The sequence below is a fragment of the Vombatus ursinus genome, unplaced genomic scaffold (assembly GCF_900497805.2).
Source record: "Vombatus ursinus unplaced genomic scaffold, bare-nosed wombat genome assembly UNPS02014785.1, whole genome shotgun sequence".
NCBI classification, from domain to species: Eukaryota; Metazoa; Chordata; class Mammalia; order Diprotodontia; family Vombatidae; genus Vombatus; species Vombatus ursinus.
This window is the reverse complement of record NW_020954563.1, coordinates 9,275,866-9,293,624: the sequence shown is the minus strand read 5'-3', so window position 1 is coordinate 9,293,624 and position 17,759 is coordinate 9,275,866. Positions and strand designations below refer to the sequence as shown.

Here is a 17,759-nt window from a genome sequence, read left to right as displayed (position 1 = left end):
TTAGGAACATTACCAGACCTTGAGTAGATTTATATTGATTATGTTTATATTTCTAAATGCTAATGCAGTGCATAGAGCTGTACAGAAAAAAGTGAGAACAGTCTTTGAAACTATTATTGCAGTAATTAGTAATAGTATTATAAAGGTCCTGGGAATTATTCTTGTTATTAGCAGCAATAATAGCAGTGATGGTAAACTTTGAAGCAGTAAATTATCCATGGTGCTAGTGATATTTTAGGGAGTCAGCTTTGGGTTCTGTTTCTAGCTCTGTTTCCTGACTGGGCAAGGAATTTACACCCTCTTTTTCATTATCATCACTTAACAATGCAGTTGGAATTTCTGACCCATCTCTAACTTAAAAGGAGGTTTTAAGAATTGATAAGAGCATACATAGTTTTCACATTGAAAGGGACTTAAGTATCATCTTTTTACAGATGAGGATACTGGGGACCATAGAGGTTGCATAACTAGAGTTAGAGTCATACAACTAGGGTCAGAGTCCAGAGCTGGAATGCTGCGAAATGATTCATTTGGAGAAAAGGTATTATATAACTGGGGTTTCTTCTGTTAATGCTATTTCTCTCAAGCTGAAATAGATTGGCTGTCCTGAAGCTTTTAGACATATTTTACAAAGTTAAGATTAGAAGTGTAAAGTGATTATTTAAAAGCACTTAAGCAGTATTGTTGAAATGCTACACACTGATCAGTTGTGTTGGTAACAATCTCTTATTTTTGTAGGAATTTCATATAAATGAGCAGGTACTTGCTTGCTGGTCTGATTGTCGGTTTTACCCAGCCAAAGTCACTGCTGTTAACAAGGATGGTAAGATATAATTATTTGTTTTGCTGGTATGGTTGACTTTAAATTTCACTCTTTGGTTGAGGTATAAGGGAGTTAGAAAGAATAGAAATAGATTGTGATTCTCAGCAAACATTTACCTCCAAGATATCTCCTTTCCTTTTTCCCATCTCTAAAATACAGGTGGGTAAAAGAGGAAAGTGTGAGGAATATAAAGCCCTTTATCCCAGGTTAAACTCAAGCTTGAGAAGTGGATGAGATGGTTCGACTATTGCTGTTTAAGTGGGAAATTCATACATCTCCCTATGTAGCCAAAACAATTATAGGGCACTAAAAACAGTTTGGATTTAGGAGTCAGAAAACCTGGATTCCAGTCCTTGATGTCCCATAAACTCACTTGTGCTCTGGGGCAAATGATTTTTCTTAAGTTTTTCCTGTTTTACTGTTTCCTTTTGCAAAATGAGGGGATTGAATTGGATAATCTCCACTATCCCTTCACTCAATCAACAGATGTTTATTAAGCACATACTATGTGTTAGGCCCAAAATGAAAAGGTTCCTGGCCCTTAAGGATCTTACATTTTTGGAACTGATAACATGTTCATAAATAATATTTTGGGAGGAAAGACATGAGGATCTGGGGGGAATTAGGAAAGTCTTCATGGAAAATGTGTTCCCTGCCAGCTTGAATAATAAGTGTCCTATGATTTGTTACATTGGCCAGGTCCTCCTTCCTCAGAAGAATGGGACTGTACCAAACAGCTTTTAGTAGTTATTGAATTGTATGATTCTACCTTTGGGTTTAAGAAGCATGTAAACCAAGGAGAGCTACTATTACCCTTGTTTGAGGTAGACCATAGGATCATAGATTTAGAGCTAGAAGGGACCCTACAGGGCATTTAGTAGAATCCCTTCATTTTACAGGTAAGGAAAGTGAGGCACATAGTAGTTAAATGACTTACCTAGGGTCAAAGCTAATCATGTCTTCCTGATTCCAGGTCCAGTACCCTATCCACTGTGTCATACTGCTTAAGGTTTTGATGGGCAAATGCTTTGAAGCCACCCTTGCTGTCTAATTTTATCTAAAAATAATCCAAACTTGTTTTATAACTTTATGTATATATCACGTTAATCTAAATTCTGCCCTTATTATACTTTTAAAAAGACACACTTATCTAATTAGATGTATTATTCTTTCTTTAGCACAGTCTCCATTATTAAGCATCTTTTCCCTTTTCTTTTAATTATGTGTTTCAGAACAGTTTCACATTTAACAAAATGATGTTTTTACAGATGAAATTTGGATTTTAGTTTGCTATTGTATGAACTGATTGACTTTGGAGCAAGTCATTCTGGAACTCAGTTTCCCCCTTTGTAAAATTAGGACTTCAAATTAGATGACTTTTGAGGTCAACTCTAGCCCTAGCACAGTGATTCTTTTTTTTTTTTTTTTTTTTTGGAGGGGTTACAAATTTTCTCACTTCCACCCTCCCCATCCACCCTCATTGAAAAGGCAGGCAGATACGGGTTATAGATGTGTAGTCATGCAAAATACTTCCATAGTAATCCTGTTGTGAAAAACTAAGTATATTTCCCTTCATCCTATCCTAACCCCCATTTATTCTATTCTCTCTTTTGACCCTGTCCCTCCTCAGAAGTGTTTGCTTTTGATTATCCCCTCCCCCAATCTGCCCTCCTCTCTATCAACCCCCTATTCTCTTGTCCCCTTCCCCCCTTATTTTCCTGTAGGGTAAGATTGATTTCCATACCTCATTGTTCATGTTATTCCCTCCTTAAGTCAAATCCTATAAGAATAGGATTCACTCATTCCCTCTCACCTTCCCCCATTTCCCCTCCACTGTAAAAGCCTTTTCTTGTCTGTTTCATGTGAGATATTTTACCTCATTCTACTTCTCCCTTTCTCCTTCTCCCAGCATAATCCTCTTTCACCCCTTAATTTTATTTTCCAGATATCATCCCTTCATCTTCAACTCACCCTGTGCCCTCTATCTATCCATACATACATATATTTTTTTTCCCTCCCACTACCCTAATACTGACAAAGGACACATGAGTTACAAATATCATCTTTCCCTGCAGGAATGTAAACAGTTCAACCTTAATAAGTGTCTTATGATTTCTCTTTCCTGTTTACCTTTTTCATGTTTCACTTGGGTCTTGTATTTGAAGGTCAGATTTTCTATTCAGCTCTAGTCTTTTCCACAGGAATGCTTGAAAGTCCTCTATTTCATTGAATGACCATTTTTTACCCTGCAGAATTATACTCAGTTTTGCTGGGTAGGTGATGCTAGGTTGTAGTCCTAACTCATTTGCCCTCTGGAATATCATACTCCATGCCCTCTGGACCCTTAATGTAGAAGCTGCTAAATCTTGTGTTATCCTGATTGTGTTTCCACAATACTTGAATTGTTTCCTTCTGGCTGCTTGCAAAATCTTCTCCTTGACCCAGGAATTCTGGAATTTGGCTACAGCATTTCTAGGAGTTTTCCTTTGGGGATCTCTTTCAGGAGGTCATCAGTGGATTCTTTCAATTTGTATTTTGCCCTCTGGTTCTAAATTCTCAGGGCAGTTTTCCTTGATAATTTCCTGAAAGGTGATGTCTAGGTTCTTTTTTTGATCATGGCTTTCAGATAGTCCAATAATTTTTAAGTTCTCTCTCCTGGATCTATTTTCCAGGTCAGTTGTTTTTCCAATGAGATATTTCACATTCTCTTCTATTTTTTCATTCGTTTTGATTAGTGTTACAGTGCCTTGATTTCTCAAATTGTTACTAGCTTCCAATTTCTCCATTCTAGTTTTTAAGGAAGTATTTTCTTCAGTAAGCTTTTGGACTTCCTTTTCCATTTGGCCAATTTTGCTTTTTAGGGCATTCTTCTCCTCATTGGCTTTTTGGACCTCTTTTGCCATTTGAGTTAGGCTATTTTTTAAGGTGTTATTTTCTTCAGTATTTTTTTGGGTCTCCTTTAGCATCACTGTCAGTTTTTCCTCTACTTCTCTTACTTGCTTCTCAAAATCCTTTTTGAGCTCTTCCATGGCCTGGGACCAATTCGTATTTTTCTTGGAGGCTTTGGATGTAAGAGCTTTGACTTCATTGTCTTCTTCTGGTTGTATGTTTTGATCTTCTTGTCACCAAAGTAAGATAATATAGTCTGACTGTTTTTGCGCTGCTTGCTCATGATATCAGCCAATTACTTGAGTTATAGACTCTTTGTTAAGGTAGGAGTCTGTTTCCAGTGTGGAGAATGTACTGTCCCAAGCTTCAGGGGTTTTGTGCAACTGTTTTCAGAGATACTTCTAGGGGCCTGTACATTTTCAGTTCTTTGAAGGTGCTGTGATCAAGGGTGAGATGTTTACTCCTTTCCTGTCCTGTGCTCTGGTCTATGAGCACTCTTTTCTGTCTTGGAACTGTGAGGGGGGTTTCCTCTCCACAGCCTCTACAAGCTGCACCACGCCAGCGCTCCTTCTTGCCCCAAGACCGCCACCCAGAACTGTGACCCAGATCCAGGCATGGGCAAAGCAAGAGATTCCTGCCTCAGCACAGGCAAAGAGATCCTTGCAATCCTCCTGTGATCAGCCACTCGATTCCCCCTCAGTCTGTGGTCTGGAAGCTTAGGAGGCAGCCACAGCCAGCGCTTGGGACTTGAGACTGAGACCTGGTTTCTCTCTCACCAAAGTCACAGACTTTTCCCACTAACCTTCTAAGTTGTCTTTGGCGTTCGTGGGTTGAGAAGTCTGGAAACTGCCACAGCTGCCCGCGTGATTCAGTCCTCTGAGGCCTGCTCCAGGTTCACTGCAGCTTGTGCGCCCACGCCAAACTGCGCTCCTCTCCCCGCCTGGCGCGATGTACCTTTCTGATCAACTATTCAAGCTGTCTTTGGCTGGAAATTTGTTTCACTCTGTCTTTCTGTGAGTTCTGCTGCTTTAGAATTTGTTCAGAGCCATTTTTTATAGGTATTTGTCGGAGTTTGGGGGAGAGCTCAAGAAAGTCACTGCTTTTACTCCACCATCTTGGCTCTGCCCCTCACAGTGATTCTCAAAGTGTAGTCTGGTGACCTTTAGGGGGTCTCTGAGGTCAAAACTATTTATAAAATACTGCTAACATGTTTTAACTTCTAATATGGTAAATGTTGATAGATATAACCCACATAAACAAAAGCTCTTTGGGAAGTCCAGTAATTTTTAAGAGTATAAAGAATCCTGAGACCAAAAAGTGTGAGGACTGTTACCCTAACCACATAGAGGGGAGGTTTATAAAACATTTTATGATGGTGATGGTTCTCATTGTTAATAATTCATTTGAACCCATAATAATATATGATGCTATAAAATGGGTTAGTTTACTTTGTTTTCTAAGTTCTGATTTCTGCCAAATAGGTTTCCTTTAGATAACTTGTAAGACCTAACACAAATAGAGGAGACATTTGGCTTAGAATAGGCTGTTATGAAGGGCTATTGTCTGGAATCCTGTAAATTCATTAGTATCCTCCCAGTGAATGAGAGTGGGGAGGTCTCAGTAATGTTGGGGATTACTGGAAGGTGAATAGCCTTTTTATTGAGGGTCTTTACAGGGAAGTAAAGACATAGTAGGTGGGAAAACAGTATCTGGGGGCAGTTAGGTGTTTCAGTGGGTTGAACATTGGCCCTGGAGTCTGGAGGACCTGAATTCACATCACTTACTAGCTGTGTGACCCTGGGCAAGTCACTTAACCCTGATTGCCTCAAAATAGAACAGCAGCTGGGAAATAAGAAACAGAAATGTAATTTAGGGACCACATCTGGGGATGTTATTGGTAGTTTTTGGTTTTGACTTAGATAATGACTATTTAGACATCCTACTGAAAATAATTCTGTTAATTTGGGGAAATTTTGATTTAACAGGTGTGATTCAATTAATACATAACTAAACTTTGAAGTAGGTCAGTGACTATCTGGGGGTTGTATTTCTCTCTGTTACTGATTTAGACATTGTGCTACTGTGATTTAGTTTCATTTGTCACATGGGTATTACTTGACACTAACCATGAAAATGGGAGAAAAAATGGTCTTTAAGAGAAAATCACTATTTAAATACTCATCAGAAGTGGTGTGTTCTGACAGTAGTATCTGGAGGGAGAAGGTAAGGTGTGAGGCAGAGAATCTCAGCCTCACTCAGATTTTTCTTTGGAATGAATTCCTTGCCTTCCTGAGTTTGTGTAGGAAACTTGGTTCAGTATTAAAGGAAATTGGTACTTCCTAGGTTATATATCTCACTAGTTGGTAGGATGAGGCTGAGGAGCCGGCTTGGTTGAGTGGAGGGCCATCAGAAAGCTAGGCTTTGACCGGATCATCCACTGAAAGGCTACATCACTCTTGGAACATCTAAGGCTTTCCTAGCTACCTTATCTTGAAAAATACATGAAAACTTTCTAGGCTTGCTGTTTTATTGATATAGGGAAATAAACTTCTCTGTTTTACTATGTAGCTATAAAATTGAGTTGAAATCCCTTTCTTCCTTAGCAGTAGTGGGTTAATTTCATGGAGAGGTACGAATATCACTGGGCCAGGGAGGAGAAGACAGGAGTTTCATTTCTGGTCCTGTAGCTACTAGTCATAAGGCTGTGGCATAAGGCTATATCTCCTTTCTCTGGATCTCCGTTTCCCTATATGTAAAATAGGGATAAGAACATTGGACTTTAAAATTAAGGCAATCTGGGTTTGAGTAATAGATCCAGTGCTTCAGTTTTCTCACCTCTAAAATTGGATGGTAACACTCACACAACTCCTTATAGGGTTGTTTTGAGAAAAACATTACATAAGTGTGAGCTACTGTTATTGTCTCCCTCATAAGTAAGTTGTAGAAATGTGACCTGTGGTTAAGTTGTAGAAATGTGACCTGTGACTATTTTTAAAAATTCCCAGTAGCCTTGTTAGCATGGATGGGTAGTGTATTTTGGATAACTAGACAAGTGCTCTTTAGAGCCCTTCGATCAGGAAACCTTATATGGTTGATCTCTGACCCCTTTGTTTCTACTACCAGCCCCCTCTCCACAGGTGACAGGAAGGAAGTATGGTCACCAGTTGCTGTGCCACCTGTGCAGTTCAGCACTCTCCCATTCCCAATCCAGTAAATATTAATAGGTGCCTGTTGTGTGCAGCCCCTATGCTGGGCACTGTGTCAGTCACAAGACTCTGGGGAAATCTTAAATAGCTGCTTATCTGCTGCTGCAGATCATCATCTGTGGCGTTAGAGACAAACTGAGGACTCTTGTAGTAGCTTGATAAGTGTGGTTTCTTATTAAGCAGTTTTTCCACTTTGTAGTTGTTGCATTTGATTATACATTTGGAAATGGAGTAGTTGGAACTATCAACACTGTCTTGCCTGTGGACAAAAGATGAACTCATGTAGTATTAAGGTGAGGCTCTTCCCTTTTAAATGAGTGAATAATTTGTGGAACTAGAACTAGCTCCTCTTCTTACCTGAAAGCAGGAGGCAATACTGGGACGAGAATAACTCACTTAAAAGGAAAAGTGAAGGCAACCTGTTTGAAAGGTAGGATAAGTGTGCATTTGGAAAATATTTAGTTACTTGGGCCAGTGAATACGAGATCTTATGATTATAGGATTTAATTTTCTAGTTGAAACATCGACTCTTTCTTTGCTGTTAAACTGACTGTGACTTTCGGCCTAGTCCCTCTGGTTTTTAGTTGCCCTAGTTTCTTCCTCTGTAAAATGAAGGGTTGGACTTAATCAGAGGTTCTTAACCTACGATCCATGTACCTCCAAGGGATCCTTGGATAGATTTCAGGGGGTCTAAATTTGGAGAGGGGAAATTAATTCGTTATTTCCATATAATCGGTTTATTTTGTAATCCTGTGTATTTTATTTAAGACATTGCTCTGAAAAGAGGTCCATATACTTTACAAGACTGTCAAGGGAGTCCATCACACAAAATAAGAACGCCTGGCTAGACGATTTCCAAGATCCCTTTCAATTTTGTCATTCTGTGATGGATGGGCAGCCTGCTGTAGTGGAGAGAGTACTGGCATGCCAAGTCAGGGAGACTTGATGTAGAATCTTCTCCTCAGATTGTTGTTACCTGTGTAGTCACTTAATCTCTCAGAGCCTCAGTTTTTTTAATCAGTAAAATGGTGATAAAAGTAGCACCTTGTTTCATAGGATTGTTGTGAGGATTGCATGTATATAAAATACTTTGCAAAACTTAAAATTTTATGTAAATGTGAGCTATTGTTATAGTTCTATGAATGTTGATGAAAGTTGCTGATCTAGCCAGTCTAATGACCAGACATTTGTTTCCATGTTGCTTACTTGTCCATAGATTAATTTGTAATTGTACCTTCTGCCTATCCACCTTCTTGAATTACTGGGTGCATTATATTTGGGTTCATCCTTTGGCATCTTTGTAGTTGATCACTGGAAGTGTTTTAAACCCTGGCTCTGTATATATGCAAAAAGGTTTGAATTGAAAAAGAGTTCTGAGAACCTCAACCTTGTGGAATGCCAGGAGTATGTTTTATATGTTGGTGGTAATCTTTTTAATTTTGTCCTTATCCTAAGATCTATTACTCTAATTCTATATACCCAAGGAAGTGTGGAGGATAGTGAAGGACAAATTAATTTTTTATCATTGTTTGAAATTTCAATCCTTCTTGTTTCTTAATTCTTAAAAATCAGAGGAGAGTAAACTATTTGTGCACTACTACTATATAGATGTTGCTGTTCAGCCGTTTCAGTTGTGTCAGACTTTTTGTGACTCCTTTGGGGTTTTCTTGGCAAAGATACTACAGTAGTTTACTGTGTCCTTCTTCAGCTCATTTTACAGATGAGGAAACTGAAGCCAGCAAGATTAAGTACTTGCCCATGGTCAGACAGCTAGTAGTGTCTGAGGCCAGATTTGAACTCAGAAAGATGAGTCTTCCTGACTCTAGGCCTGGCACTGGGACACCTAGCTGCCTACTACATAGATAGTGAGGATAATTTTCCTTACTTTCCATTCAGACACAGAAACTGCCATCTCTTTGAAAAACAAACCCAAACAAATCCAAACTGCAAAATAGATCTCTGCAGAGCCAAAAGGCTTTAGCTATGATAAAATTGTCAATGGCTAAGTGGTATGTGGGATTTAGTAGGTTGCCCCCTAGTGGGTAAATAAAGTAATATATTAAAGTCAGTGTACTTAAGTAGAAGCTGCATTATTCAAGTATAAATTTACTCTGTGACCTTGAACAATTCATTTTTCAGCTGGGTTCCTGTTGCCTTCTATATAATGAGAGGATTAATCTTCTGTGAATGAGTAAAGTAACATGTGACTTAACTCCCTTTTCTGGGAACATTAAAAGTAAAAGACAGTTTTTGTTATTTAGGGAGTTTATAGTTACTTGGATTAAGAGTCTGCTAGGTGGTGTAGTGATAGAGTCAGGAAGACCTGAGTTCACATTTGCCCTTAAACCTGTGAGCTTTGTGACCTTGAGCAAGTCACTTAACCTCTGCCTGCCTCAGTTTTACTCATATTTAAAATGGTAATAGCACCTACCCCGCAGAGTTGTTGCAAGGATAAAATGAGATAATATTTGTAAAGTACTTTGTAAACCTTATAACTTTGTATAAATATTATTATTATTATGAGAAGGATTTGAAAAAAACTTCTATAAAAATTGAAGGGAACTGAATATTAGCAGTGTTGAGCTTCAGAGTTTTCATGTGTGTTTACATTAGGTCTGATTTCTATATGTGTCTTTTTATCCCCCCTCCTCCTTTTGTCCCTTTTTTCCTTTTGACCCCTTATAGTACTCTTGAATGGGCTTAGTTCTGAGATATATGGAGCTGTATGTTTAACATGGAAGAGATGATGGAAATATATAAATAATGTAAAGCGTCTATCAGTGGGTGACTTTCCTAAGGAAGAGTGGGCAGGATTGTGGTCAGGTTCTAATATTAGAAACCTCAAGAATTATAAAAATTTAGCTGCATATGTATTATTTATCTACGTGGACATGTTCAGATAAATTCCTCTTCACCTTAAACCACTTGAGACAAAAGTGGCATTTTAATTTTGAAAGCTCCTTTCAAATTCCCTTAGATGGGGACTTGTTTATTAAAGCAGGCAGGGGAATAGAAATCAACAGAGACTATTAATTCCACTATTTTTTTCTCTGTAAATTTTTACCCTCTACATGAAACTCTCATTTTTGAGTGATGTGTGTTATGTGGTGGTTGGGAGGTGGGGGCTATTTGTTTAAAAGGTAGGTTAAAGTTAGATGATGCCCTTCAGTTTTCTGGTGCCTTCTCCATGGGAAGAGTGGCAGGGAAGGGAATGGGGGTCTCGGATCATAGTTTTTTTTTTTTAAGGTTTACAAAGCACTTTGTTCACAAGATTGAGTGCAAAGGAGAGTAGAGTATAAAAAGTCTGAATAGGGCAACTGGAGTCACATCAAGGAGGGTCCTAAATGCCAGAGTAAAGGGCTTATATAAAGTTTTGAGTAGGGGTAGTTATAGACTTAAATCTTTCCAATATCATTTGGACAGATGTATAAAGAATGGATTGGAGAGGCAGAGAGAATGAAAGGATTAAAAAATAGTATTACAATAGCATAGGGAAGAGATTAAAAAGGAGGAAGGGGGAGGGCAGGGGAAGGAGAGGAGAAGGAGGGGTGATGGAAGGAAAAAGGGGAAAGGGAAGAACCATTAATTAAGTGCTTACTATTTGCCAGGCACTGTACTAAGTGCTTTACAGTTATCTCATTGCATCATATAGTTTTTAAGGTCATTGACAAACATTAATTTAACTGTTAGTACGCAGTGTGTGATCCTTGTTCACTGATATTCTGTCAAATATTGAAAGAACCAGAGGAAAGTCTTCATTATGTTGGGTGGATCTTCTGTAGAAGATTTCCTCTAAGATGTGGAAAAGAATCCTTCAGGATGAGAAGGCATGGTGAATTTGTAGTCTGCACCTATAGAGGGAATACACACCTAGATGAAATCGTGAAACTTTTGAAGAAATATTTGCTAATCATAAGAGGTTTTTTTTTTTTTATGGTTGTTGGTTGGTAATGCCTACTATATGCCAGGCAGTGTGCTAAGTTCTGAAGATACAGAAAATGGCAAAAGACAGTACCTGATTTCAAGGAGCTCACAGCCTATGAGGGAGACAGCATTAAAAACAACTGTGTTCAAGCACTCTCAGATCATGAAATGAAATTGTATAGAGGAAGAAGAGAAGAGAGTCCAGCACACAGTCCTGTGGTTGTACCAGGGTTAATAGACATGACCTGGACAGAAATCCAGCAAAGGAGACTGAGAAAGAGCAGTCAGATAGGTAGGGCGAGAATCAGGATAGTGTCACAGAAAACTTAGAGGTAGGAGATTATTAAGGAGAAGGTGATTAACAGTGTCAAAAGCTGTAGAACAGGCAAGAAGGATAAAGATTAAGAGGAGGTCATTAGATGTGACCAGTAAAAGATCGTCAGTAACTTTGGAAAGAGCAGTTTTGGTATTAGTTTGATATCAGAAACCACACTGTAGTGGAAGAAGAGACCGAGAGGAAAGGAATGGGACATTCTGGACTGTAAACAGCCTTTTCAAGAAGTTTGACCACAAAAGGGAGGAGAGATGAAGTGGTAGCTAGCAAGGATGGACTTATCAAGTGAGAGTTTTCTGAGGATGGGGGAGACATAGTCATGTTCATAGGCAGTAGGTAAGCAGCCAGCAGACAGGGAGAGATTGAAGATAAGTGAGAGTGGAGATGATAGAGAGGGCAGTCTGCTGGAAGAAACCAGGTGGAATGGGATTACTTGTGTGTGTAAAAGAGTTAGCCTTGGCAAGGAAAAGGACCTCCTCTTTGTGTGATACAGGAGTGAAGGAGGACTAGTTGCAGAAGCCATCAGGATGAAGAGGGCCAGTGAATGGCCTCAATTTTTTCGATGAAATATGAAGCAAGGGAACAGGGGAGCCATGGGAGGTTTAAGGAGGAATGAAAAGGTTTGGAAAAGCTGGTGTGGTGAGTGAGGTAGTGAGTTAATGAGGGAGGTATAAAAAAATTTCCATGCTGTAGTGAGGACCCAGTTGAAATTACGTAACATAAATTTGTAGTAGATTTAGTCAGCATGTTTTTGTGATTTTCTTCAGCTTCTTTCAGTGACACAGGAGTAGGAGTGAAGACAGCAGATGGTGGGAATAATCCAAAGCTGAGGCTTGGCAGGGCAAGATCAGCAGTAGCGTAAGGAGTCAAGAGGTTTGAGAAAAGAGGACAGTGTAGAGTTGATCTCATTTATTAAGGGTTCAAGATGGGGAGTACAACCAGTGCAGAGGTGATGGTCTGGGAAAAAGCTGAGGGTTTGAGGGATTGGAGGTCATGTTAAATTGAAAAACAGGGTTTGGGGTTGCAAGGCAGAGGGAGAGGTGGAATGACAAGAAACTGATTAGGTAAGGGAACCTTAGAGTTCACAAATATGGAAATAGTACATTTGTGGATGATGGTAAGATGAAGGGTATGATCATTGTGTATGACTTATGTGTAGCGAAGGAGTGGAAGAGTAGGTCATGTGAAATGAGTAAGTTGATGAACCATAAAGTTAGGGTGTTTGGCAGAATCAATATGCATGTTGAAGTCCCCTAGTATGAGAGTGGAGGCAACTAGGTGGCTCAGGGAATAGAACTCTGGGCTTGGAGTCATGAAGATCCGAGTTCAAATTTGGCCTCAGGCATTTATTAGGTGTGTGATCCTGGGCAAGCTACTTAACTCCGATTACCTTGCCAGAAAAAAAGGCTATGTAACTTACTTAGGGCACAAACTAAAAGTCAGCCTAGATTCAATTCCCCATGCTGTCTCACACTGCCCTGGCTCCCAGTCTTCTATGTTGGCACCTTTGGCTACTCAGACAGGAGCTCCTGGGCATACAGTGACATAGGGAAGCATGGAAATTGCCCAAGCTAGTAGGGGTCAAGTGTCTGAGGCTGGATTTGAACTCTGGTCCTTCTGACTCTAGGGCTGGTGCTATATCCACTGTGCCACCTAGCTACCACTATCATGTCGCCTCCCCCCCTTCCCCCCGAGGCACTTGAGGTTAAGTGACTTGCCCAGGGTCACACAGCTAGTAAGTGTCAAGTGTCTGGTCTGAGACGGGATTTGAACTCAGGTCTTCCTGACTTCAGGGCCTGTGCTCTATCCACTGCACCACCTAGCCACCCCCATGTAGCCTTTCTAAGCTTTAGTTTCCTTATGTGTAAAATGGGGGTAACCCATCTCATGAAATTCTTCTAACCTAAGGATGATAACTGACATTTATATAGTATATTAAAGCTCCCAGAGTACTTTACATTTGTAGATTATCTTATTTGATGCTTATAATGACCATCTGAGGTAAGTAACATAGGTATTGTTTATCCTTATTGTTACTAATAGAGTCATTATTGTTAATGAGAGAACAGGCATTAGACTCAGAGGATATGGATTAAAATTCTACCTGTGTGGTCTTGGACAAGTCACTCCCCTATTTGGGCTTTGGCTCTATCACTAGTAAAATGATGGAGCTGGATCAGATGCCCTGATGTCTCTCCCAGCTCTCAGTCCATTTTCTTTGGCCTATCTGTGAATGTCTGCTGGACTCTCACTGGCTTGAGCTAAGCCTTTGTGGGAGGAGCACTTCCTTTCTCAACTATCTCACAGGTGAATAGTGTCTATCTTTCAGAGGTTCTGGGCCTTTACTGTTGGAATGCAAGTGACATTTAGGTTAAATTGTGTTACAGTTAAGTAATTTCTTCGGTTGTAGCATTGATTTATTCTGGTTTGTGTATTAGTGCAACTAGAACATCCTTAGACTAAGTGCCCCTGAAATTTTCCATAGGAAAAATATCAATTTTTAGGGCCAGGTACTGAACCTGTTAGGAGAACCAAGTCTAAGAGGCTGAAATAGGAACGTATTTCTGTGCCTTCCTTCCTCTCTTGTCTACCACTACGTCTGAGGCTGTCTCCAGTCATCCTGATCTATTTATTGCCACTGGCTCCAAAGGAGAGAGTAAAGCTGGTGACTTTTCACAGCCCTGCCTCACTTAAATCCAGTTCACTTGCAAGTCATGACATCATCTTCCCAATGTTATGGTCCACTTTGAGAACGAAGGACAAACACCAACTTATTGTTAGTGTGGATTTCTCTAGAAATTTCTTCTTCCATTTGCCATTTGTGTATAAGGTCTTTTACAACTCTGTTTTTTAGGTAACTGCCTTGGCCTAGTCTTTGTCTGGGCAGCTTCCAAACTCTGTGACCTTATATTGGAAAAGGATGTGAATTGATGAAGACACAGAAGCATTAAGTGTATCCTACTTAAGATCTGAGAAGGTTCATTTTTAAAAGGAAAATTTTAATTTGATTTGTTTTTAAAAATATTACCTACATTTCCAACTGTATGCCTTCCCCTTCTAGCTAGCTGTTCCTTATAATAAAGAACAGAAAAGAGGGAGGGGAAAATTCAGCAAAACTAGTCGATATATCAAAAAAGTCTTATGTTGGATGTAGGTGTTCCACACTCCATACCCCCCATTTCTTCAGAGGCTAGGGAGAAGGTATCTTCTCATATCTTTTTGGAGAATGTTCCTTTAAAAAAAGTTTCTAAAATTAGTTTTGGCAAAGGGAACCAAATGTTGTTGTTGACAGACATTATAATTTTAGAGATATATTCCCAGGGGTTACATTTTTACAGCTTGTCAGATATCTACATGTAAAAGTATAGAACTGGGACTGCCATCTTCATTCTCAGGTGTCATTCTAGTCAGGTGCTAATGTGATGTCATTTTTTCATATATTCTCACATTCTATTTTATTTTACATGTTGCTTGGGAAACATTTTTCAGGTAAAAATTACCTAATTTCAACCCTCTCTTAATGTCAGGAATTTTCTAATTGGAAAACTTAACCAATGGTAAGTAAGAATCCATCTATTCTATCTGATTGGTAAATTTGGATCAGCACAGGGTAGGTTGTTTTTCACTTCCAGGTAGTATGGTTGGACAAAGCACCCGTGTGGCCTTGAATGAGTCATTTAATAGTTTTCTTTCCGATAAATGAAGAGATTGAACTACATGTCATAGATTCCTTCTAATTCTGACATTCTGTGATTCTTATGTAGAGGTGACAATGCACAAGACCTATTTCAGAGATGAATCTATCTAGAATGGAGTGTAGAGATCCTTGAGTGTTAGGTTGAGGCATTTGGACTTAGCCTGTTAAGTAAAAGGGAGGCACTGAATGTATGAAAAGCACTCACTATGAGCCAAACACTGTGCTCCTTGCTGGAGGTACAAATACAGAAATAAGGTAAATAATTCTTGCTCTAAAGAAGCTTATATCCTAATGAGGGAGACCACACGTGTAGGGCAGTGAAAAGCCAGGGAAGGGAATTTTAGTCTGGAAAGTCGCAAGCATCTTGAGTAAAGCTATGGTAGAGGAATTTACTAATATACCCTTTGCAGAGCAATGGCAATACTGATTTGATTGTTTCTCAGAGAAAGAGGTGGAGGGGAGTTTGGTGGCACGGGTGTGGCTGTCTGGGGCTAGTTGGAAATAGAGGAGAGCCATTGGAGTTGACACTCATTCACTCACCAGTCAGAACTGCTCAGCCCTCAGGGTAGAAGTTACAAAGCTGAAGGGTATTAAATAGGCCTGTGAAAGTTGAAGTAGCTCCTGTGTTCAAGGTAGTTTGAAGGGGGGAACAAGTGGGAAAGCTTGGAGTTATGAAACGTCCTCATAGTGGAAGGACAGATATGTAGTTCTGTTAAGTGTTTGCTTCGTTGCTTAAAGAGGCTCCCGGGGCTCATCATGCAGTAGGGCCAAACTTTGTGGGTACTTATATTTGTGTAGAGGCAGGATGTAAGGCATGCTGTGAGTTGTAGGATGGAAAATGTAGAAAATCACTGGGCTCATGCAGTAAACTTTGTTGAATTTGGCAGTATTGTAATGAAATAATTTATAAATTTGCTTTTAGGTGAGTATATACTTTCCACCTGAATCTGAAATATGCATGTACTAAATGGACTAGAGCTATGGATGTGAGTGAAGAGCATCTGACTAGAAGTTTTGACTCTTTAGTTATAAATATTATTGTATCATGGAGCATAATTTATGTATTCATCTAGTAATGCAGCTGTGTTATTATGAACAAGGCTTTCTTTTTTGTAGATATGTGGGTGAATAGATGAGATTTCTTTCATAATTTTTAAGAATTATGTTACATGGGGCTTCCCATAGACCTTTCAAAAGGATCTGTCTCCAGTTGTATATGTTCACAGTTCATTGTAGAATAAACAAGTGGACATTTGCCCTGTTTTCTTCTTTAAAATAAATTTTTCTGTATTTTTTTGATTTTTATATTACCTACATTTCCCCTTGTTTCCTATTTCTCAGAGAACTAACCCTTGTAATGATAAATTAAAAAGAGAAAAAAAGTTCAGCAAAACTACCTCATATATAAAAAACCTGAGATTATATGCAGTGTTCTAAACCCACGATCCCCCTACATTGGCAGAGAAGCACCAGTCCCATACTCTTTAAGTGTTTTCCAGTAAAAAGCTCAGGTGAATTTTTTTTTATTTTACTAAATCACAAGAGAAACAAATATGTACATGACATATGAATATATTTTTGTAAGATCTTTTTTTTTACATTCAGTTAGTACTTAAAGTATTTGTCCTGACAGATAAATGAACTCAAGCGCACAGTTGTAAGAGTTTAGTATTTCCCAAGTAATTTTTAATTCCTACAGATGATGTGTGATGGTAATTCTGTGTTTTTGAACATTGAAAAGTTGTTTCTGTAATTGAAATGCAAATGTTAAACTTATGATGTATTTTTGAATTTTAGGTACGTATACTGTGAAATTTTATGATGGAGTAATTCAGACTGTCAAACATATTCATGTCAAAGCTTTTTCCAAAGATCAGGTGAGAATCACAGTTTTGTGCTTTGCATGTAGTTTGAATAATTCCAATGTTTTAGTTACTTAAAAAAAATAAAGACATTGGCTTTGTTTTGATGATAGCAAAAATGTTTATCCTCTCATTCTGACACAGATTTCACAGTAAGAAAAGAAAGCATTTCTGAGTAAAATACTTGGTAATAGGTTTGATTTATAATTCTCTTTAACTCAGAGTCCTTAGGATGCAAACACATACTTAGTTGTCAACTTCTGCATTTCCTTGATCCTTTTTTTCTTTCCTTTCTCTTCACGTAGAGCCATTTTTATCCACTCTACTTGAGCAAGTGGCATGAGGAGACCTGAAGAACGTTTCTTTTTAGGTTGTTTTAGTGCCCTGGGACGATAGTTGTTATTTTCTTTGTTATCTCATTCTTGAGCCCAACAGGACTAATTCCTTCTCAAAACTATAGTTTGCTCTGGCCCTTTGGAATATTTTTTCCCTTTAAGTGAATTTTACACCCATTACCTAATGAAGCTTTTGGGGAGAAAAGAGAGGATTTAAAATATGGGTGATGACTTTTTTTTTCTAGAATTATAATTTTTATTGTTAATATTAATTGTTGAAATATTTTAAGACAGCCCAGGTTTTTAATGAACTTTATTAGTAAATTAGTAAAATTGTTTGTTAATTATCCAGTGAAGCTACTCACTTCTTTAGTGGTGAATCAGTATAATAGTTCTCAGTATTGAGTCTTATGGAGTCTTGTACTTTGATAATTAAATGCTTCTATTTGCCTTATAAGTTTAGTAAATGCTTCTCTAAATATGTTACATTATAAAAGGAAACAACTAATCTATTGAAAAGCGGACCATTAAAAAATTCTGGTGTTTCAACTAATTGTTCCTTTCTGTTTAATGATATAATCCAGAGGCACTAAATGGGACTCTGAGTTACAATTAAACCTCATTAATTCAGGTTCTTCTTATTTGGGATTTATAAAGCAAATAATTTTGTTGTGGGGCTTAAAATATAC

The 17,759-nt window shown here is 38.6% G+C and overlaps 1 protein-coding gene across 2 annotated transcripts in view; it reads left to right on the top strand.

The window, feature by feature from the left end:
• PHF20 (PHD finger protein 20) overlaps nt 1-17,759 on the top strand; it is a 113,267-nt gene that overhangs the window by 26,487 nt on the left and 69,021 nt on the right. For both annotated transcript variants that reach the window (XM_027867044.1, XM_027867043.1), the window contains exons 4-5: nt 739-823; nt 16,671-16,750. In XM_027867044.1, coding sequence (XP_027722845.1) covers nt 739-823; nt 16,671-16,750 — 165 coding nt within the window. The remainder of the gene's footprint in view (nt 1-738; nt 824-16,670; nt 16,751-17,759) is intronic.